The sequence below is a fragment of the Lupinus angustifolius genome, chromosome LG12 (assembly GCF_001865875.1).
Source record: "Lupinus angustifolius cultivar Tanjil chromosome LG12, LupAngTanjil_v1.0, whole genome shotgun sequence".
NCBI classification, from domain to species: Eukaryota; Viridiplantae; Streptophyta; class Magnoliopsida; order Fabales; family Fabaceae; genus Lupinus; species Lupinus angustifolius.
In genome coordinates, this window is record NC_032020.1 from 16,120,374 (window position 1) to 16,142,455 (window position 22,082).

At 31.7% G+C, this 22,082-nt stretch overlaps 5 protein-coding genes and 1 long non-coding RNA gene across 11 annotated transcripts; 3 read left to right on the top strand and 3 right to left on the bottom strand.

Annotated features, from left to right (window-relative positions):
* Window positions 1,195-3,725, bottom strand: LOC109362181 (signal recognition particle 19 kDa protein-like). 2 transcript variants are annotated; one of them, XM_019607800.1, is made up of 4 exons: window positions 3,631-3,725; window positions 3,327-3,508; window positions 3,113-3,212; window positions 1,195-1,564 (listed from the first exon to the last, which is right to left on the bottom strand). In XM_019607800.1, exons 2-4 carry the CDS (start codon window positions 3,501-3,503, stop codon window positions 1,431-1,433), a joined length of 411 nt encoding a protein of 136 aa, XP_019463345.1. In that variant the 5' UTR covers window positions 3,504-3,508; window positions 3,631-3,725; the 3' UTR covers window positions 1,195-1,430. The 2 variants fall into 2 exon arrangements, with proteins under 2 accessions (XP_019463345.1, XP_019463344.1); XM_019607799.1 differs by lacking the exon at window positions 3,631-3,725 and having other exon boundaries at window positions 3,327-3,550.
* Window positions 3,811-5,517, top strand: LOC109362180 (proteasome assembly chaperone 4). The gene is made up of 5 exons (XM_019607798.1): window positions 3,811-3,963; window positions 4,052-4,120; window positions 4,323-4,398; window positions 4,503-4,567; window positions 5,314-5,517. The coding sequence occupies exons 1-5, from the start codon at window positions 3,820-3,822 to the stop codon at window positions 5,392-5,394; spliced, it is 435 nt and encodes a 144-aa protein (XP_019463343.1). The 5' UTR covers window positions 3,811-3,819; the 3' UTR covers window positions 5,395-5,517.
* LOC109362183 lies at window positions 5,274-5,698 on the bottom strand. Its single transcript, XR_002109374.1, has 2 exons — window positions 5,596-5,698; window positions 5,274-5,553 (listed from the first exon to the last, which is right to left on the bottom strand). It is a non-coding gene; the product is annotated as an uncharacterized LOC109362183 (long non-coding RNA).
* On the top strand, window positions 5,829-8,226 carry LOC109362179 (MATH domain and coiled-coil domain-containing protein At3g58210). 2 transcript variants are annotated; one of them, XM_019607796.1, is made up of 6 exons: window positions 5,829-5,930; window positions 6,382-6,511; window positions 6,639-6,808; window positions 6,906-7,197; window positions 7,488-7,654; window positions 7,823-8,226. In XM_019607796.1, the coding sequence occupies exons 1-6, from the start codon at window positions 5,915-5,917 to the stop codon at window positions 7,978-7,980; spliced, it is 933 nt and encodes a 310-aa protein (XP_019463341.1). In that variant the 5' UTR covers window positions 5,829-5,914; the 3' UTR covers window positions 7,981-8,226. The 2 variants fall into 2 exon arrangements, with proteins under 2 accessions (XP_019463341.1, XP_019463342.1); XM_019607797.1 differs by having other exon boundaries at window positions 6,915-7,197.
* On the bottom strand, window positions 8,175-9,866 carry LOC109362182 (autophagy-related protein 8i-like). The gene is made up of 5 exons (XM_019607801.1): window positions 9,561-9,866; window positions 9,291-9,346; window positions 9,010-9,062; window positions 8,570-8,688; window positions 8,175-8,477 (listed from the first exon to the last, which is right to left on the bottom strand). Exons 1-5 carry the CDS (start codon window positions 9,598-9,600, stop codon window positions 8,389-8,391), a joined length of 357 nt encoding a protein of 118 aa, XP_019463346.1. The 5' UTR covers window positions 9,601-9,866; the 3' UTR covers window positions 8,175-8,388.
* Window positions 13,943-16,209, top strand: LOC109362178 (S-adenosylmethionine synthase-like). Of its 4 annotated transcripts, none has more exons than XR_002109373.1 (3): window positions 13,943-14,080; window positions 14,762-16,044; window positions 16,097-16,209. XR_002109373.1 is itself a non-coding variant. In XM_019607793.1 (3 exons), exons 1-2 carry the CDS (start codon window positions 13,958-13,960, stop codon window positions 15,950-15,952), a joined length of 1,314 nt encoding a protein of 437 aa, XP_019463338.1. In that variant the 5' UTR covers window positions 13,943-13,957; the 3' UTR covers window positions 15,953-15,966; window positions 16,012-16,202. The 4 variants fall into 4 exon arrangements, 3 of the variants coding, with proteins under 3 accessions (XP_019463338.1, XP_019463339.1, XP_019463337.1); XM_019607793.1 differs by having other exon boundaries at window positions 14,762-15,966; window positions 16,012-16,202; XM_019607794.1 differs by having other exon boundaries at window positions 14,762-15,962; window positions 16,007-16,202.

Genomic DNA, 22,082 nt, shown 5'->3' on the forward strand with positions numbered 1-22,082 from the left:
CAATATTTTATATTTTATTAGGTGGGAATATGGATATTGAAATTTATTATTACAAAACATGTATTTTGATAAGTAAAATGTAACAGCTTTTAGTTACTATTTATGAATTTTTTACGTATTTATATAGATAAAAAATTAGACAAAGTTAGTTTAATTTAATGTGAAAAACTTATAGAATTTTGTATGTGTATACAACACTTGTGATTTTATTCAAAAAATTGAAGTAGTGTGTAAAGCTGACCCTTTAGCGAAAAAACCTGCGGTGTTTTATTTTATTAATATGTTAGAAGTATAACAAAATTGTATTATATAAATATGTTATTTGATAAAGAGATCAAGTGGATATAATTATTAGATGGGAATAGAGTATCTCCTGGTATAATGAGATAAGTTATCTCCTTCTGCCAGTGAAATCATGACATGTGTTATCGTTTCATCATTTTCTATAAAAATATTTTTAAAAATAGCACACATATCACATTTTTACTGACTAGAGGAGATAAGTTATTCTCTGGTAAGAGGAGATACATTATTCTCTTATTAGATAATCCATCATTCTTGTCTAATTACAATCTCGAAGTTAACAATTAGTTTTGGTTGATCAGGAATCGGTGTGAATCAAAACTGTCTAATTTTGGAAAAGAATGATTTTCCGTTGCTTATTGGCAGGAAATAGTCTATCTTCTTTTTTATTTAAAATGGATTTTGAGAAAGACAATGAAGATACACGCTTAAAAAACAGTGAAAATGAAACTTTACAATTGTAAATCGAAAGGAATACTATAGTATTATTTAAGGCCTAAGGGTGAACAAAACACTAATTCAGAATTACGCCAAGTTCAAAAGCGAACATTTAAGGTATGAACTATGAAGTAAGGAAAATCTATCATCAACATCTAATCTCAATAACAGAGAATCTTGATTGAAAAATGTTGTGTATATTATTAGGTGTATTTCATATCTGAATAGTGGCACAATAGATCATACAAAGTGCGTTGATACACTTGAAGATAAGACAAATAGAGAAACACAACAAGATAACTGGTTAAGTCACATGAGATCTTCATTCCTACTTTGTGTCCCATTGAGAAATGAGAACCATGCTTCTGAGCAAATTCCTTTTGTTCGGTTAGACTATCCAGTCATGGAACATGGAAGTGGAAATGAGACCAGTTTAACCACCTCCTGACCCTAAAAGAAAAAATATTATGTTCCCTGCATTAATTTACAAAATAAGGAAGAAAAATATTTGTAAGCAGGCTTTAAAATCTGGAGTGCAAAACTGTTAACACTGTGCTAACGGTTAACAAACGCATATTGGGGTGGGAAAACTTCAACTTAGTTGGGATATATTATTCCTACTATAGGAAATAATACATCCCTCGAGACACTGTAATATCAACAAGTTAAAACATATATCAAATACAGAATTATCTTCTCTTCTTTCCACCCTTCCCAGATTTGGTGGAAGTTCCAGCAGCTGATGTTGATGCAGCCTCTGGCTTCTTAGTCCTTCCAGGATGTCTAGGTACCATCTCTGCAATGCGAAGCATAAGTTGTTTCCCTGCGAAAATGCAACAAAAATGATAACATTAGGCATGTTCCAGACTCGTTATACCTTTGCATTTGCAACTTAGAGAAAATAACTGCAGAAAATAGTTTTGTCATCCATTTCATATGGGATTTTCACAAAAGAATTGTATCTGCTTGTCTCAGACATTAAAACAAAGCCATATAATATTACATCATTCAATAGCTTAGATATCTTTGCATCTACACTAAAAAGTTCTGCTTAATCTTATATGTTGGATGGTTCATTAATATGGTGACAAAATGTGACTAAAAACTTTAGAGTTTGATCCAGACCAATTTTAATCTTATAATTAAATAATGATGAAAGACTTAGGCTCTTGCACTTTTCTGCTCTTCAACCTCAGTGAGCCAGCCCTTCTACATGTCAAGAAAATAGTGTAACAAACAGAATTGACCAACACTGATTTACTGCTAGTCATCCACTACATACAAGCAACCACAGAAAAGTAAGAGAAACATCTACAGAAGCACTCCATTATTGATCTTCATTTCTGAGAAACATCCTGATCAGTATTGACTCTGATGCCAAATAGTTGGAGGTTGAGGAGACCAATTAAAACTTACCGGTGAAACCATTAGAACACTTTTATTTAAATGGTATTTCTGAAGACAAGGTTAACAAAGGAACACGACGGCATTATTTCATTGATTTAGCCAACTACACCAAGTGGGAAAATCACTGTTTGCTGTTGTTGCTAGTGTCTACATCAACAGTGTCCAAAATAAAGGATATTGCAAAAGAAACCATTCATGATAGACACAACTAGATTTTTTAATTGAGACCTGTAAAACATTTAGCTCATGAAGAGTAGTTCAAACATATGAACTAAAAAAGTGTCATGCACTAATGCTATTGGCAAATTCTAGCGTATCTATAAATGGGCTTATCTGGGTTTCTAATCAAACTTCAATTAAGTTCATTTGACTAAATCAAATAAGACAACCAACTCCTTTTTGGTAGGGTTAACGGGCGAAGAGAAAGGGAAAGGGGCAGGAGGGGAAGGAGCCAGGGGGGACTCCGAATAATCCTACCCGACTTTTTATACATATCAATCAAAACTTCCCCTTTAAAAAATGAAATTGTATCAATACATTTCAAAGCTACCTATTTATATCAAAGCTTGATAATTCATACACACCGACAAAAAAGCTAAGGGTTCTTGGTCACATTAAAGTGTAACTTAGTTTTTAGGAATAGAAAATATAAGATGAAAGTGCCAACCGGATATCCAACATAATAGTTAGAATAATCAAGAAACTGATAACTGTATGTTAAAGCAACATTCTGCCTAGAAAGCATGAGACAGAAACAGGGTGGCCTATTAAGGCTGTTGACAATGTTTACCGACTCTTTCGCAAGGAACTTTCTCAATTGTATACACACCAAATCCAAGACACATTACAAAGCACATTCCAACATTGAAATATGAGATGAAAATTATACAACGATTCAAATTTCTACGAAAACAGATAGCTAAATCGCACGGCAATCAAAATATAAAAGAATGGAGTAAGTTACTTGATGCAATGGCGGGATTAAACAGGGTTCCATCCTCCTTTTTGAGCAAAACCCTCACTCTCCCTCTTTGCATGAAATCACGTGGGTAAGCCTTGTCTATCTGTAGTTATCAACAAATTTATATCACTAAATCAACCGTCAATACAATTTTCACTAATCAATTGCATCGAGACACAACATTTGAGATCATCAAATAGAAAATTAACAGACCAACCTCAATAGCAAAAGGAAGTTTAAAATAGGTGCAGCAATCACCAATTTCAGCACAAGTAGGATTTTCACATGCTTTGGTGAGACCAATTCTTCTTCCTTGTGCCATAGTCTTTTTGGAATTGATGTAAACAGGGTACAGTATATTCCACTTCTTTATATTCGCTAATTCACCTTCCATTATTTCTGATTCACATTTCACATAACACAACACAATGATTCATAAATTTAATTTCGCAGTCTATGATAGCAATAATCATCAAATCAAACTCGAAATCTGAAAGTTATAGAGAGAGAAAGGAACTTACCTAACGTTACAAAGTTGAATCGGAGATGCTACTGTGAGAAAGAGAGAGAAGCGAGAAAGAGTTGGTGAAGTGTCTTATTGGGCCTGCAATTGAGCCCATAAATGTTATTGGGCTTCTGTTTGGCCCATCGAAGTGAAATGAGAAAATTGGGAAATGAGAGGGGGTTAGGGTTTTGGTTTGGAACGAATAATGGAGGATTCAGAAGAATTGAAGATTGGAGAGTTGAAGTTGATTGAGAAGGAGAAGGTGGAGGGTGAATTGAAGGTTAATTGTTTCTCTGAAGTTCTAAATGATGGTAGCATACATTTTCAGATCATTCGATTCCCCAAACAAGTAGGTAACATCATTTGTTTCATTGTTGCAAAGAGATTGTAATATTTTATATAAACATTGATTATTATGTTGTGTATGAATTTTACAGATTTATGTATGGATTGGTTATAACTCTGCCAAATTAGGACACTTGTATGCAGCTGCTCACACTCGTCCTGTGAGTGTTTTCTCATCAATTCCCTTATACTGTGTTTTTTAAATTGTGTTTGTGATCGTGATATTGTCGTTGAGATGACTCGGAAATCACAATATTGTAGCCGCAATTGTATATGTGGAGATCAATTTAAAACAGTTATGTATATAACTATGTTTAGATAATTTAAATATTAATATTTATATGTGGATGATGATAAACACAGAACAATATGGTATCTGCCACTACCTTACTTGGAGGGACTTTTGATAATACAGGCTCTGGCATTGCACGCAGATTAGGTAAATAACTAATAATCAATCATGTTTTTCATTTATCTATTTGATGTTGCTTCATAAATTATTCCCATGTTTCCTCACTTTCCATCATTTTTATTGTTTCTCAGTGTTGAAGACTGGTGTCAATATAATTTTGGCTTGTAATCTTCCAAAGGATAACACTATGCTTGAGGTTTCATCTCTCTTACACAACACAAATGTTATTTTTTGCTTATTTCTAGAGTATCTTGGTGTTCCTATTTATATTTAAGTCAATTTCTCAAAGTAGATAGTAATGATCCTTGTAGAAAGTCATGTGAGTGACAATTTATATTTCTTGCATGCTCAGCTATTTGATTACTTTACTCGGTGTGAATGTTATCGTCTTTCTATATTGGTTGTTCTAACACCCTCTTCTACCTAGTAATTTGAGTTCTGTTTTGTAAAATTATGATCAATCAATGATAAACGTAGAAAATAAATTCATAGTGTCAATAGCCTCACCCGCTTTACTAATATATGAATGTAAGTAGCACTTACATTCCTACATATCAGTGCATTTGGGCCATAGTTTCCAGAATCGCTACCTACTATGCCCTCCACCTGCTACTAGTATCATGCACCAGACTGGTTCTTTGGTACTATTTTGTCTACTAATTTGAAATGCACTGCCATTACACATACCATACAACATTGTAATGGAACAGCTGCAATTGACAGTTAAAACATTCCTTTATTAAATTGTAACCTGCCTCTTGTTGTAAGGTTGATCTGGCCCTCCCTAAATCTCACAATAGTACGAGTCTCAAGATCTTGTGCCCTAAGCTACCCTTTTTAATGCTATTCATATATTATGTAGCAATTTAGCAACGTATTAAGTTCGATATGCACTTTTCACTTTAATTTATTCAAGTTCTTTTGCAACTTTCCTGGTTTCAGGTGGAAGCTGAGAAAATATTGGTACGGAAACTCATTAGTCTGGGTTATACGAAGCCAAGGTTGGAAGCTACGTCTGTGTAGGGAGACTTGTTATACATACCAAACATTTATTCTAGCCAAATGACAGAGTTTGTCATGGTATACTTAAAAAATCATCATAACATTGAGTGATTGGAAATATATGTAACTTTTCAGTTATATTTGTTGGATCAGGCAGAGACTATTGTGTTTGAGGTACTTCTACTTTAGATGGGGATTTTTTTTCTTTTTCCAAACGTCTACCATAGTAAAAGCCATGTGATTTTGCAAGATAGAATTGCTTCGGATACAATTTGAAGAACAGAATATTCCTAAATGAGAAACCAATCCTCTTTTACAAAAAATGGTAGAAAAATCTTCCTTAAAAGGCTTATCCAGAACATTTTTGCCTGTAGTTAAGGGACAAGCAGAGAATATATGCTTACTTCCTTGAACTAATAACAATCTTCTTGAAGGAAAGGGAAGTAAAGGAAACAAAGTCTTCTGTATCCCTACAAATAGTGGACATTCTGAATTGGTAACACAAAATAGTCAACATTCTATTGTCATTCCTTAACCTGCCATGGATTCCAAAGATGGTTTGTGCCTCTCCCTTTTTTCTTGGGCAATATCTTTTAAGAAAAATATATTACAAAAACTATAAGATATTTTGTATAGATGTATAGCAAGGATCAATTGTTAAAAGTATATGATATTATATTGTACTATCAAGAACCTGTAAGGCAAAGTTAAGGAATTAAAGCAATATCTACTACTTATCCTAATCGTTTAAAAAAATATTACATATGCATTAAGGTAATCTTTTTGCTAAAATGGACCTTAATGCATTGATCTTTTTATAATACTAGCCCATGCTTTTTATTTATTTTGTTTTGAAGGGAGACTACAATTCTTGTAAGACACGTTAACACAATTCTTTTAAGGCATTTCAAAGAAAAACTAGCTAACATTTAAGCATATATGACTTGCACAAAAGAACCTAGTCTCTTATATTATTATTATTATTATGTGTCACTCAAAATATTGCAGGCATTACACGCTCTATATCAGACTCTTCACCAGCTCATTACGTAGTGAAAGTACAATCATTTTCACTCCTCACAAAGAATTCAATAGAGAGATATGAATCAGGGGAATTTCAAGCTGGAGGCTACAAGTGGTATACATACATATATTCTTGTTCATAATGATAATAATAATCTCAATGATTTTGGTTAAAGATAATCTATAACTAAAAGGTTAAGATAATCTATAAATATGCTCACATACATGCCTTAAACTTACAGGAAGTTGGTTCTGCACCCAAATGGAAACAAGAACAAGAATGTAAAGGACCATGTTTCACTATACTTGGCATTGAATGAAGCAACTTCACTTCAACCTGGTTGGGAAATCTATGTCAATTTTCGGTTGTTTTTGCATGATCAGAACAAGGACAACTACTTAGTTGTTCAAGGTATTGTGTGTCTTAAAGCCCTTTGGTGAAAAAAGTTTTTTGTGCTGTTTAGATAGTACAAGAGTCTTTAACCATTTTAGGAATTTTTCATTTCAAGATGTCATAGGAAATGAAAGGAGATTTCACAAGTTGAAGGCTGAATGGGGATTTGATCAATTTATTCCTCTAAAAGATTTCAATGATGGCTCTAAAGGCTATTTGGTGGATGATACATGTGCATTTGGAGCAGAAGTATTTGTCTGCAGGGAAAGAAGCAAGGATAAAGGAGAATCTTTAGTGATGATGAAGGATGCTATTACCTACAAGCACATTTGGGAGGTTACCAACTTCTCAAAATTGGTTTCAGAATGTTGTGTCTCTAAGCCCTTCAATGCTGGAAACTATAATTGGTACAAATAATCAACCCATTTTTTCCCTTAACTTACTGGATGCACTCCAATATCATTTTCCAACTTTTTTTCTGGATCTATAAGTTAATTAAAGGAAAGATGAAGAATTCAATCCAACTAAAAAAATGATAAATTGATATAAATTGCTTAAAAAAAGTAAACTGTGATTAGCACAGTTTCTGCTACCAAAGTGTATTTGCTTGAACCTGACCATAAGTTCTGTTTTACTTCTGACACCTTAACATTTTACTTATTGGTCATAGTGATGTATTATTTTCTCTTTTTTTCAGGAACATGAAACTATATCCCAAAGGAAAAGGAGATGGATTGGGCAGTTATCTTTCACTATACGTTGCCTTAGCTGAGCCTACAACCCTTCCTCAAAGCTCCAGAATATATGCACAGGTACAATTGCGCATCATTGACCAAAAGCAAGCCAAGCATCACTTTGGAAAAGGTAAAGTTTGGTTCTCATTTATAGTTTCAATTCCTCAAAGAGATATGGTAGTGACACAAAATGAGAGTTGAATGAGTAAATGACATTACAGGCAAGTCCAAACCAGTAACCATATAAGAGCATAGATTCAACTCAATAACTGACAGATATTGTTTTCTCCACTTGCAGCTAATTACTGGTTCAGTGCCTCAAATCATGAAAATGGTTCATCCAGATTTATTTTGTTAAGTAATTTCAACAGTCAATACTTGGGTTATCTGGTTAGGGACAATTGCACAGTGGAGGCAGAGGTTACAATTCTTGGAATTGTACGTGCATTGTCCTAAGATTATTCAGACATTATGTATAATATGTAATGTATATATACTATTAAAATGCAGTAAAAATGAAGCATTCTATTAATCCACTACATGCCCATTCGGCTTTCTATAACTGAAATGGTTTCAATTTATGTATAAATGTATACACAGGCATCTTAATTCTTCTACTTTTAACAGAAAAGATATGGCTCTCTTATTGGTCTTTTAAATTGTACATTTCATTTGAAGTGCAATGAATCATAATTTACATGAGAGATTCTGTCAAGTCATACAAGTAGATTATGTACTAAAGTAAATTACAATTGCCAATGACAATACACAATTGACTAATAGCCAATAGCCAAATACATACAATATGCAATTGGTAAATAGCCAATAGCCAAATACATAAAAGAATTAACAAACAAAACTAAGTTACCCAAATGTTTTCTCACTGCTGTAACTCATGTACAGAAACCCATCATCATCCTTGTAAGATTGGTAGATAGAGTTCATAAGACTTGCTGTGGATAGAACATAGGGAAGAAATAGATTAGGTTAAATTTAAGATAAAAACTTATCTATACCAGCAATTTTAGTGATAAGGTGCATTTACCAGTCTGAGGTAAGGTGTTCTTCACGAAAATAAACAAAGCTTTTCCGGGAGGCAAAGCTAGCCTACTACTTAAAATGTGTATAAACTGCCCAACAGACATGTCTCGAGGAACCAAATATCTAAAAGATAAAAATTAGAAAAAAATCAGACCCTTCAGGACAAGATAGACCTTAAATTTATCAATTATCTAGTCATGATTAGGGATTCAATGTGATTACAATAACTACAATATATTAGAGAACAATTGTGAAAATAAATGAAGAACATGCAAAGATATTATAAAATTGAAAAAGCAGAAAGGTAGCCATTAATGGTAATATTACAAATGATTCTATAACCTATAAAAATGGAATGAATTACATTAAAAGCATTGCACAAAGACTACAAAACATATAATCAAGATGTAGGAAACATAGTTAGAAAACGTAAAGTGAACCTACTTCTTCTTGTCCAAATCTGGCAGGTCTGTCCTAGAGTATCTCTCAATGATGACCTGCAATAATACTAAATGCATTAACATAAAGAGCATCATAGAACTCAAGAGTTGCTTACAAATGTCATACACAAATTACTTTTCCATTTAAACACTTTTCAACAATTGTGGTTGTGCTATGATATACAATACAATTATCCAATACTTAAGGAATTGAAATATTAAGCAATTGGGATCTAAAAATCTAGTCTTGTGGAGTAAAGTGTGAATAAATGAAGGAAATGTTACAGGAATTCGATCTGGGTATTTGACTATGATGTTTTGTGACTCCTTGAAACGTTCATCTGCCACACAATACCCAAAAGTTAAAAACCAATCAAAATACATGAGATCAAAATAAGAGCTGCCCAAAGCACGAGGCTATATAATAAAGGTAAATGTATGCAATCTTACCCAAAGATCTCATACCGGATAAAGTACATAAAACAAAGAATGCAATGATACAAATATCATGACATACACCAATTGACAATGAAATGAAAAGAGAGAAAAACAAACCAAGTGAGAACTCTTGTTTGAAAGATTTAATCTTGCCCATGATTCAAAATAAGGGAGACACAACAATAACGGAATCGTAAATCTAGTGAGAATGACTTTGTAATGGAAATGGAAAATATAAAGGAAACAAAAATGGGAAAAGGAGGAATGGGTTTCTGTTTACGGAATCGTTTTACTATATTATGTTACTTCCACCGTCAGATTTTCTGGCATTATTGCTCACAAGTCAATCAAAGAGACACGTTATTAGTGACTTGACAACCTCAAATGTTCCAAAACTAAAGGAATAATTCTAAATATACTTAAAAAATTCTCTTTTAAAACACCAATATTAAGATGGGCTTTAAGTGCTGTCGGTTGGCCTGTTCCTTTGTCTAAAGGCCCAATAAATGTGCATGAGTAGTAGTAGGTAACAAGTAGCTCTGTTGAAAAAATAGAAATTCTACATGAAAAACAAAACAGATATTTCACTATTTTGGGATCGACCACATAAATTGAATAATAACATAAAATCCTATTATAATTAACGCATTAATAAAACATTCATTTCTAAGTTATTCTTAATTATTTTTCCTATAATTTTTTTTGATCGTTTTCCTATAAGAATGGGATTAACTTTCATTTCTTCAGTCAAAATACATAAAATATATTTTTTAATGTGGAGTTTCTATTTTAGATATTTTAATCCATATGATTAGGACATTCATTTAGCATTCTCATTTTTTATGTATTAAAGATGTGTTCCAATTAATAGTTGATGAATAATCTTTTTCAAGGTAGAGAAATATTATTAGTGAATAGTGATTACCACCTCTCCTGATAAAATATTTACCATATTATTTTGCCTATTTTACACACTGTTTTATTTTGAGACGCTCACCCTATATCAATTATTTGGTTTGATTTTGCTTACCACTTTTTTCAATTATATTAGATGGGGCATGCTTTTTTTGTCTTATTATTTACTTGTTATCGGGTTAGTGGTTTTTCCATACTTGTGTGTTATGAGTACTAAGTAGCCTTCCCACATTTCAATAATTATTACTTCTTTTCCACATCAATAGATGTAATATAAGTTGGATCCATTTAAAAAGTCTATGATAAAAGTTACGCGTTCTCCATGCAAGAAACGCTTTTGTGAAATTTAGACACACCCTTATTCAAACGGATTGAGATTGCTTACCACCTTGACCCACCATTTATGGATATATTCCCACACACCCACGCTACCTTAGAAGGAATAAAAGTACATTCTCTTACATTTTTTGTACCAATTATTTGTATTGAATACCAAATTAATCTCATTATAGCTTTTTTATTAAGGCATACAAACAACTCTATGGGTGTAACAAGCGATTACTCTAATTCAACTTTTTTCTATGTTATTTTTTAATAAAATGGGGGAATAATTAAAAGTTCCACATAATAATGGTAAACCTTTTCGTTTTCATTTTGGTGTTGATTAGAGGATGACGTAGCACCATAACCCACCTACCCCTTGTGACTAATCAATTATCAAAATTGGTAGGAATTTCTTTGCTACGAAGTGCCTTTCAAAACTTATTGCTTCATTACCTCGCATGTGTTTGGTAACGTCAAATGTTCCCATTTACACATCACTTGATGTGAATGACTAATGAAAATTATTCAACTGGAACTTGGAAGTATAGGGAAGGGGACAAAAATGGTGACTAAATTATTCAATTATCAAAATATTATATCCTCTTAATAAATAAGCATAAAAAATTAACTATAAAAAGAGAGAGAAATATATATACTAACATAATAACAGTTTTTACACCAACAATGCATCATTGACTATTAATATATTAATCATTAACTATTAAATATAAATAATATAAAATTTATATAAATCTTTATATTTACAATAAATATATAATACACTAATAATATGTATCACTTAAATTAACAAATATCTACATTTTATTGTGGTAGAAAACTCTTTTTCGTTAATTTTATTGCCCACAATTCAATAACGAGTAAGGCTCCTCTCCATTAATGGAGAGACAAGTGATACACATTAACACACAAAATGTAATATGTAATAACAATTTTACCCTATTGTGTATTATAAAATTACCTTTTTACCATTAAAAATGTGAGCAAAATAATCACTTGCCTCTCCATTAATGGAGAGGATCCTTGTTCTTCAATAACATAGTTTTAAGAGTGTAATATATATATATATTATTGGCCTGAAAATTTATTCACGATCAATATATCATTCACTATTCATTTATATTATATTTTTAAGAGTTAATGGTGATCGAAAATGAATGATAGATATTTGAAAAATAGTTAATAAAACTGCATTAAATCCCATTCATACATAAATGGTATGAAAGAATGTTAAAACTTATCATTTCCGTCCATTGACAAGTGGTATGAAGGAACCATATCAAAGCACGCAATCAAGGGAATAATAGCTGTAGAAAAGCGTGTTGAAATATTCAATATTATTGCGACCAGAAAGACAAAACCAGTCATACATAATCACAAAAATATGATAAAGGCTCTGCATAAACAATGTTGAAATCAATGGTAAAAGATAAAGCAACTAAAAAGAACAAGTTACTATATAATAGAACATAATCAACTTAACATGTACATACAAGAAATAAAAAACAATTAGAATATTAAACACTAGTTACATTCCTCTAATCCACTTACTAATAAAGATTTAAATTATGAGACAGGAGAGAAAATCACGAACTTGTTAAAAGGAGTCATAAAAAAATGGAGAACTAATGTGTAAAACCGACAAAGAAGAAGGGGCGAATTTCATGTAATTTAATAACATTAGTGGCATGAATACCACACTCTCAAGTGAATAAATAACTAACTACAGCATGAACGTGGTATGGTCATCTTCCATGACTCTATTACTCTATAGTATCATCCATATCTCAATCTCACGTATTCTTCTATATAAGTGTCTACATGGTTAATTTTTATTATGATTATAATATGAGTTATTTACCATTTATTTTTAATTATTATTGATTCTTCAAATAATATATAGACCGTGTAAAAATCTTTACGTTAACAAACTATTAATATTACATTTTATTTACAATTCTTTAAATATATATATGTTTTTCCTCTTAATTCTTTAACTATAATTCTAAAATGAATGTAATATCTATGCATTGACAATGTAAAGATTTATACGCAATTAGTATATTACTCACTCTTTATTTAGATTACTTACTTTTTTGTTTTGAAGAGTCAATGATAATTGAAAATGAATAATAAATAATAAATAATGTAGTGAGAATGTAAAAAACTCTTACACTGTCTATCAGTCTATATTTTCTCTTCTAAAATTTACCAATTCTTTAACAGCTCCAAGAAAAGTCGTTAAAAGTATTATAAATCCTCATATTTTTCTTGTACCTTAGACTATGTTGTCTGGAAAATCTCGTATGTTGATCTTGGTGATGAGTGATAACCTTTGATACATTCGAGTCAGAACCAGGCCACCCATTAAAATGGTCGGTAAAGAGTAAATATGTAATAAGTCAAAATCAAAGTTAGTGACAGCATATAGTATTTGAATATAGTTATATATGATGGATGAATCTTCCATGACTCTATTACTCAAATCTAGATGGATTTTTAAGAAAAAACGATTCACTATTTGTAATCATTAATATAATAATGATTAAATGACTTTAGAAAAATTATTAAAAGAATGAATAAATCAGTTTAAGTAATTGATAAAATAACTAATAATATTCAATAATGCTCAGAAATACTCGTTGTTTAGGTTTTTTCCTTAAAAACTAATTTACTTATTTGTCAAAAATTCAATTCCAAAACTAATTTACTTATTTGTCAAAAATTCAATTCCAAAACTAATTTACTTATTTGTCAAAAATTCAATTCCAAAACTAATTAACTTCTTTGATTTTTTTGGTAAGAAAACTTCTTTGAGTAGAAACTAGTCAAAAATAAAGTTGGAAACTTTATAATAAGAAGCAGTATTTATGTTTGATATATAAAATTGGAAAAGTTTTATCTATTTAATTAATGATCTGTCATTCACATCTAGAAAAATCAAAATATTAATATTTTAATTTTCGTGAATAAAAATTGTTAAAAAAGATAATCACACGTTCCAAAATAAACTAATTAATTTAGTTTATTATCAAAAACAAAAAAAATATTCTCGATAATACTAAAAAAATCTACTATTTCACCAAATTTTGTATATAAAAAATCCCTTCAAATTTGTGATTGTAAAAATTAGAGGTGGGGGTTGGTGAGTGGCTTAATTGTATTTTACGCGTTAATCTGGAGTCACCACCAATCCAAATGGACCGCTGAGATTGAAATGGAGATGCAATTGGATGAATCTAACCGTAATTACAATCATGTTACTTAGGGGTATTTCAGTCATTGAGATAACCACACTCAAATTTGGCTATAAATTGATCAATCTTACACACATTTGGACTCGAACCCATTTCTTCCTCTATCTTCTACCTTCTCACAAGGTACTCTTCTTTTTCCATCTCTTAACAAGTTAGCATAATTTTCTCTTTATTAATTATTTAAATGGATTAAATACCGGCTTTAATTTTGATCCTACTAAAATTGACCCACATTTAAGATCTTTTGGATTTTATAAATTTTCACTAACACGAATTTTGGTTGAGCAAAATGGGTCCTTACTAATATAAATTTGCATTATATAGTAGATTTTGCTTTGCTGAGATTTCTTAGTGTTTTTGCTGCTATATGTCTTGTTAATTTTTGCTGTTATGCGAGGTTTGGCCTTTATGATTTCAGATCTAGTGGAATTCATGTGTTAATGACGTTTATTTCTGTCAGGTTAAGGCGAATTTGAAATTTTACTTCTGATTTACTAGATTTGAGTAATGAATTCGACTTTGACCTTGCTTGAACTGCCATCGTGCAATTTGTTTGTTTATTAGATTTGTAGTTGTAGTTGCTATATGCAATGTTTATAAATGGGAGTTACCTTTGACGAGTTAATCTGAGTTTGTTTAGGGTTTTTGTGTTTCTTAATATTAATTTAAACCGTTTAACTGAAAAAGAGACTGAGATTCATTTTTTAGGTTTTAGGTTTTACCTAATAGAATCAATTTTTTTTAAGCCTAAGCAAGTGAGCCCTGTGTTTTTGTGTTTGATTTTTGTTTGATGTTGTTCCACAGTTACTGAAGATGGCTGCGGAGACTTTCCTATTCACATCTGAGTCAGTGAACGAGGGACACCCTGACAAGCTCTGTGACCAAATCTCCGATGCCGTGCTTGATGCTTGCTTGGAACAGGATGCTGACAGCAAGGTTGCATGTGAAACTTGCACCAAAACCAACTTGGTGATGGTCTTTGGAGAGATCACAACCAAGGCTGATATTAACTATGAGAAGATTGTCCGCGACACTTGCAGGAACATTGGTTTTGTTTCGGACGATGTTGGTCTTGATGCTGACAACTGTAAGGTCCTAGTCAACATTGAGCAGCAGAGCCCTGATATTGCACAGGGTGTGCATGGCCATCTCACAAAACGACCCGAGGATATTGGTGCTGGTGACCAGGGTCACATGTTTGGCTATGCTACTGATGAGACCCCAGAGCTCATGCCCTTGAGCCATGTTCTTGCTACCAAGCTTGGTGCTCGTCTCACTGAGGTTCGCAAGAACGGAACCTGCCGCTGGTTGAGACCTGATGGGAAAACCCAAGTCACTGTTGAGTATTACAATGACAAGGGAGCCATGGTTCCAATCCGTGTCCACACCGTGCTTATCTCCACCCAGCATGATGAGACTGTCACTAACGATGAAATTGCTGCTGACCTGAAAGAGCATGTTATCAAGCCTGTAATTCCCGAGAAGTACCTTGATGAGAAGACCATTTTCCACTTGAACCCATCAGGCCGTTTTGTCATTGGTGGACCTCATGGGGATGCTGGTCTCACCGGCCGTAAGATCATCATCGACACCTATGGAGGATGGGGTGCACATGGTGGTGGTGCTTTCTCAGGAAAGGACCCAACTAAGGTTGACAGGAGTGGAGCTTACATTGTGAGGCAAGCTGCGAAGAGCATTGTTGCAAGTGGACTTGCAAGGAGGACCATTGTGCAAGTGTCTTATGCCATCGGTGTGCCAGAGCCTTTATCCGTCTTTGTTGACACATATGGTACTGGCAAGATCCCTGATAAGGAGATCCTCAACATTGTGAAAGAGAACTTTGATTTCAGGCCTGGAATGATCTCTATCAACCTTGATCTAAAGAGGGGTGGCAACAAAAGATTCTTGAAAACTGCTGCCTATGGACATTTTGGAAGAGATGATGCTGACTTCACATGGGAAGTGGTGAAACCTCTCAAGTGGGAGAAGGCTTAAGTGATTCCATTGCTCTAGGCTTGGGAATTTTGCTGGTTGCCTTCAATATGATTAATCTATAAATCTTTCTATGCCTTTGTGTGTGTCTCTTTTACCCCCTCTGTTTTTTCTTCTCAGTTTTTTTGTAATTTTTTATTTGCTGAACTAGAAAAAATGTACTCAGTTTGTATGCCCAATATATTTCATGATCTCAAATCATATAGTATAATATGGATGTCCTTGTTTCAATGAGCTCATGTGCACTTTAATTTTAAGTCCGTAGCTTCCCCTGTCCCAAAGGCCAAAACAAATGCTTCAAAAGGTGGAAAGGGAAATGTTGATAGTGTTCTTTATTACACAACTTTTTACACATACTGTACTTACTGTCATGTTATTTAATATCCAAAATTGTACTGCTATATGGTTAGTGATAGTTAAATATTTATAATTTCATTGGTTGACTAAAAATATTAATCAAAATTTATAACATGTGTATTAAGGAGTGACAGAAACGAGAGTCTCATGTTTTTATACTTGGGAGATACTATTAGTAGTGGCGTGCACCAAACGTATTATATGTCACCTAATTCTATAATGCACCTAATACTATGAGTGATACGTGCAGTAGTGGTGTGGTGCACGCCTGACTATAGTCAACGTATTGCTATGGCCCCAAAAGGTGTGAATTTGAATTAGCTTATTTTATTTAGATATATTTTATAATTGAAAAGATATCACAGAAAACTTTTAAAACAAACAATTACTTTCTTGAATCAAGCTCATCCAAACATGTTATAAATGCTCAAATGCACCTGCTTAAAGTGATAGGTAAGATTGGTTATCCTTATGAAAAATGTTATTTTTTATAAATACTATAAAACTTTTACTCATATTAGTGCTATGATTGGCATCCCTATGTTCCCTTTGTACATGCAATCAAATTTTTGGTAAATCAGGAGTGAGAAGTTAGGATCAGTGTGAGCTTCATGAAGACAATAAGGTTGCTGATTGGTCAGTTAAGGAATCTTATATGTTGCTTGTAGGACTTCACTTGTTAACCATCTCACCAAACATGTGTGGTTACTTTTTAGCTCAGGATGGGATGGAGGAGTTAGATGCTTTGATGCCTAAGAAATAAAGGGTTTGGGTGGATTGATGATTGATTCCTCTCATAAAATTAGTCTATAATTTTTCTTATTTTCTTGTACCATAAGAAATTGATACATGGCAATACTTTTATGAGAGGAATCTCCATATCCAATTATGATTGATTGTTGTAGTAACAAGATATGGCTGAGTTAGAGAAATATTCATATTTAGATAAGCTCTATGTGTGTGCACATAATTGGCAAAGTTTATCCTCATACTTGTTTACATGGTTCATTTGTTTAAATTTGGAGGGAATGAAAAAAATAAATAATTTTATGTTAGGTTTGGGCACCTTTCATGTATGGAGAAAGATCTAATTGAATAAAATTCACTTGTCTCACTTAATCTAATGGATAGAAGTCAGATGTGGTGAGTGTGTGAAGTTAGTTTATGCAAAAAGAGACAATAGAAAAGTGAAAGGGGAGTTAAAAGAATTCAACCTGTAGGAACTCATAGCAGATGTGAGAAATTTACGACTACGTCTTTGTTCATCATTGAATCGGGCTGAAATTTGGACAACAGGTTCACAGCTTCTGGTACTTCATTCTGAATGGTTGGATTAGTGAGAAGTCATCCAAGCTGGTAGAAAACGAGCCAAAACAGTGGTTGTTTTGCTTGTTTTCTACAACTGTGTTTTCATTTCCAAGCTTCTTGCTATGTTGTATACCGTATTGTTTAGCACGTTTTGTGCTGTATTTTAGACACACACTTATATTCCTATTTTGATCATAGTGAAACTTGATTTACTGACTTGTGTCCGTAATTTTTACTTCTCACTTTGGGAGGTTTTCCATATTAAAATTTTTGGTGTTCCTTGTGTGTTCTTAGTTATTGCATTATTTGTTATTGTTCCTCATAAATTCTAGCAAATATGAGAAACTATTATCACTACATGTACTCGGTTAGAATTTTCATTGTTATTATGTAATTAACTCATTATATTTCATAAATAAAAAACATTTACTTTCCTCTTATTATTCTCGAAAAAAATAACTCACAAAGTACAGTAGAATAGATAGATTCCACTCACTAAAGAGCAACTTGTAAGCCCATCTTCACATTGGAACTTTGTCAACCCATATATTCTACAAAATAATGATTGACATTATGCTAATCTTCTTCGACAAATAATTTTAAAGTACAAAAATGCGTGAGGTATAATTTCGTTAAATTTTAAAGAAGTTCTTTAATTAAACCATTAACCAATCTCTTTCCACTTTTGTGATATATGATGATTACGTGCTGTTACTTTTGCTTTTTAAAGAACATAAAAGAGAAAGCCACCGTATCTTTTACCATCTTTTTTATAAGAAATATATGAGATTTAGGGAGAAGTGGAATAATTGCAAGTATATAAATAGAGCATCTTCCAGTGTAGGTGCTTAAATATATGAGTCAATATATGGTCACTTAGAAATTCTATATCACAATTCACAATTCATATGAAGCTTCCTCCATTTGAGATTTCTAATGGCTGAGCTACTAAGCAAATTTCAGTCCAGTGCCACCACTAAGTGCTCAACCTTGGTATACCCAGCTTTTGGAGAAGACCATACCCGGTGGGTTTCTCACCCTCTCTTATATTCACTCACCTTTCATTTTCACATCTAATTCTCTCTCTCTATATATCTAAAATGAATGAGTGTCTAATTAGAATTGGTTCAAATCACACTTTTAGTTGTATGTTTATGTTTATTGAAGAGAGAGAAATTAAGGCTTAGAGTTATTATAAAGTAGTATTATGTGACACTATTATATATGTTTATGATATGATAAAATAATTGACAAACCTGAAGAATGGATGTTAAGAATTAAAAATGACTAGATGATGCTATATTTTTTGTGAGAATTTCTACATGTCTAGTTATGAAATCAATTCTTAGGTTGAGTGCTGGTTAAGTAAAACTTCTCTAACATGATGACTTGAAATTGAACTCATAGTCAACAAATATTGGAATGTGTAACGGTTTCTCTCAACAAATATTGTTTTTAAGAATTCAAACTTTTAAACTTTTGTTTTATATGAGATTTTAGCAAAGTCTTAAATTACTGTACTAATGCGAAAAATACTATTTGATTTCCAATAAAAACCTCACGTCAAGTTATTGGAGAGAACTATTAGTTTCTTAAATAAAAGCAACCAGTCTGGGCTAGTAAATTTCAAATAATAGGCCTGAGTTTTGATTGGAGTGGCCTAGAATAATGTTGCTCGAAAGTCCAAATTGAAAATGTTATTTTGAGCTAGCCTACTTCAATCTAGGATTTCATTCTGGAAAACATGATCTCTAAAGTGTTAAAAAAAATCTGTATAGTTAAGAAAAGTATTAGTATTTTAAGCAAATTTTTTACAAGTATTTTGTCTTTAAATATAGACTCTTTAAAGCTATCCGCATAAATAAAGTATTTATTGTTGTTTAGAATTTTCAATAAACATCTTCTAGCTCCCCATTTAATTGAACTTTATGTGTGAGATTCCAAACTTAAAATATCAAATACTCATTTGTTAAGTGCAGGGAATCATAACAAATCTATCCATGCCACAAAGCCAACATTTTTAATAGAATCTTTATTCAATTATTTTTTTTTTGCAGAGATGTTGTACTCATGGAGTAAATTTAAATGATTTTAATTGAAAAGTGTGCAACAAGTTGTCATTAAAAAACAGATAAAAGCGGAAAAAGAAGAATCTGAGGAGAAAGGAATAAATAACTACAATAACTATTTTTTGTCTTTAACAGGATAAACATTGACATTTTAGTGTTTGAGAAATAAAAATTGCACATTTTCATAGTCTAAAATTCCATTATCTAAAAAATTATGGAGAAACAAATGTACATAGTAACACCAAAATAATTTTTTATATTTGACTACATAATCAATTATTTATATTTAATTATTATTAATTTAATTTATAAATAATATTAATTCAATTATTTACACTTAAAATTGAATTGATAAGTGGATTAAGGGACATTATTAAAGATATGTTACTATTTATAGGAGGAAAGGGATGAAAAGGATAGACACCATGACTCAGCCAAAAGAAAAGTTTTAAAAGTCAGAGTTAGTTGAGGTGTGGCCCATATGTTAATCCTCTATCACACGGAAATCAACTTAAATAAATTATCTTATTGAACGCGATAACAATTAAGAACAACTTAAATTTAATCATTACATTACAAAATAAAAACCACCATTTTTTGAGCGTTTTGCCAAAAAAAGCTGCGCTTTTTATGGCAAATAATAATTGTCCGGCCCCACAGACAGAAATGTAAACTATTTTGGTAGAGAAATTATTTAATTATTATGTTTAAATGTTTAATAGTAACCAAATAACTAAATCATATTCTTATGAAATATTAATCTTGATTAATATTTTAAACTAATGATATTTTGTCCATTACATGTATGAGGTACTTTTTACTGTTTAATCACCATAGCCTCTTCCAACTCGATATTGATTTTTATAGCATTTTATAATTTTGTGTGAAGATGACCCCTTGGGGTATTAAAATTTAAAAGTGATAAAAAATGTTAGAAATCTAAATTAACTATTTTTGAAGTATTATACACAAGTAGGATTTGTTTACACCCAACTTAAGTTACATTAATTATACTTAATCTCAATTATTCATTTTCTTCATTTTCTTAGATCCAACATACTAGAATGATGAGTGAAATAAGTGATGAGAGATAAAAAAAATTAAATAACTTTTAATTTTCACTTATTTGTCCATTGAATTTAAGAAAATAGATTATTGAGATTGAATGTAAGTAGTATGAACGATTATATATATATATATATATAGTGATTTAAAAGAAAAATCCTTTCCACATGTGTGACAGGCATCCCATGTCAAAGATGAGTACATAGCTTTTGAGAAAGAAACAAAAATACAGCCTCATTCACTATATATTTATTCAATCAGCCGCCTTAAGACTTTGAAATTCCACATGCATAAGCAAATCTCTATTCCAAATTTGCATCATACAATTTACTATACATTTAATTTGATCCTGATTTTTTGCTTACTGAAAAAAATTCAAAGGGTTAGACATATGATCTAATTAGTATTGTTTTCACTCAACTCATGAAGTGAGCATAGAAAAATAGACACAATTTTTTTATATATAAATCTTTTACTAAAGAAATTGAGTAAAGAGGAAAACACTATTAAGAGATCCAGTTTGGTTAGAGATAGTGATCATGTACTCTCTTTTAATTTAATTTTGATGTGCTGAGTCATTTTTCATTATTGAAAACATAAAAATGTTACTGCTACTATAACAAATAAGAATTCTCACTTTGTAACGCCACAAGGTTAATTGTTATAGGATTTATAATATATATACTTAGTCAAAATTAAAACAAATACCTTTTCTCATAGAAATGCTTTATTATTTCTTCCTCTTTCCTAATCAACTTTATCTAAATTCCATGGCTCCATTCCATCATAGTAACAAAGCCAAAACTATGTTTGTTGGTAGCATAAATAATAATCTATCCTTTGGTAGGTAAAAGCTTAGGACAACAAACGTTGATTAAAGGTTGAAGCAAACTTTGAAAAAACAGCAAGTCTTGGTCTATTACTTGAAAACTGAACCACACAAATCTATGTTAAAAAGTAAAATATATACACTTACCTTAACTTTTTTTTATATTAAAAGATGGTCATTTGTTATTATAATGTGAATTTATAAAAAAATTAAATAGAATAATTCAACCTCCACAAGGAGTTTCTGTATTGGTCAATGAAGGAATGAGGTGAAAAGAAAATAATAGGAATGGTAAAGGCACCAAATTAAATAGCCACCAACAACTCCTATCATTGTTATTGTAGTAGATTTTTCTTGGCGTGATATAAGTAAAAAACTAATCTATTTTTTGGAATGTGTGGCTACGATTTACTACAAGTGTAATCATTCTAACTCTTTACATTTTTGTCTATCTCGGTAGATAATGAAATCTTATACGACTAGTCCTACGACAATTTTTTGGTTG

Bases quoted from the DNA above. Each gene is read 5' to 3' on its own strand.
- LOC109362181 (XM_019607800.1), bottom strand. From the start codon at position 3,503: ATGGAAGGTGAATTAGCGAATATAAAGAAGTGGAATATACTGTACCCT. The intron at 3,213-3,326 runs GTTGGTCTGTTA...TGATAACTACAG, and splicing joins AACTTCCTTTTGCTATTGAG to ATAGACAAGGCTTACCCACG. The intron at 1,565-3,112 runs GTAACTTACTCC...GCATTTTCGCAG, and splicing joins TAATCCCGCCATTGCATCAA to GGAAACAACTTATGCTTCGC.
- LOC109362180 (XM_019607798.1), top strand. From the start codon at position 3,820: ATGGAGGATTCAGAAGAATTGAAGATTGGAGAGTTGAAGTTGATTGAG. The intron at 3,964-4,051 runs GTAGGTAACATC...TGAATTTTACAG, and splicing joins TCATTCGATTCCCCAAACAA to ATTTATGTATGGATTGGTTA. The intron at 4,399-4,502 runs GTAAATAACTAA...ATTGTTTCTCAG, and splicing joins TGGCATTGCACGCAGATTAG to TGTTGAAGACTGGTGTCAAT.
- LOC109362179 (XM_019607796.1), top strand. The intron at 6,512-6,638 runs GTATACATACAT...TTAAACTTACAG, and splicing joins CAAGCTGGAGGCTACAAGTG to GAAGTTGGTTCTGCACCCAA. The intron at 7,198-7,487 runs GTACAAATAATC...TCTTTTTTTCAG, and splicing joins AATGCTGGAAACTATAATTG to GAACATGAAACTATATCCCA.
- LOC109362182 (XM_019607801.1), bottom strand. From the start codon at position 9,600: ATGGGCAAGATTAAATCTTTCAAACAAGAGTTCTCACTTG. The intron at 9,063-9,290 runs GTAACATTTCCT...GTATTATTGCAG, and splicing joins AATACCCAGATCGAATTCCT to GTCATCATTGAGAGATACTC. The intron at 8,478-8,569 runs GTAAATGCACCT...TTCTATCCACAG, and splicing joins GAACACCTTACCTCAGACTG to CAAGTCTTATGAACTCTATC.
- LOC109362178 (XM_019607792.1), top strand. From the start codon at position 13,958: ATGTTACTTAGGGGTATTTCAGTCATTGAGATAACCACACTCAAATTT. The intron at 14,081-14,761 runs GTACTCTTCTTT...GTTGTTCCACAG, and splicing joins ATCTTCTACCTTCTCACAAG to TTACTGAAGATGGCTGCGGA.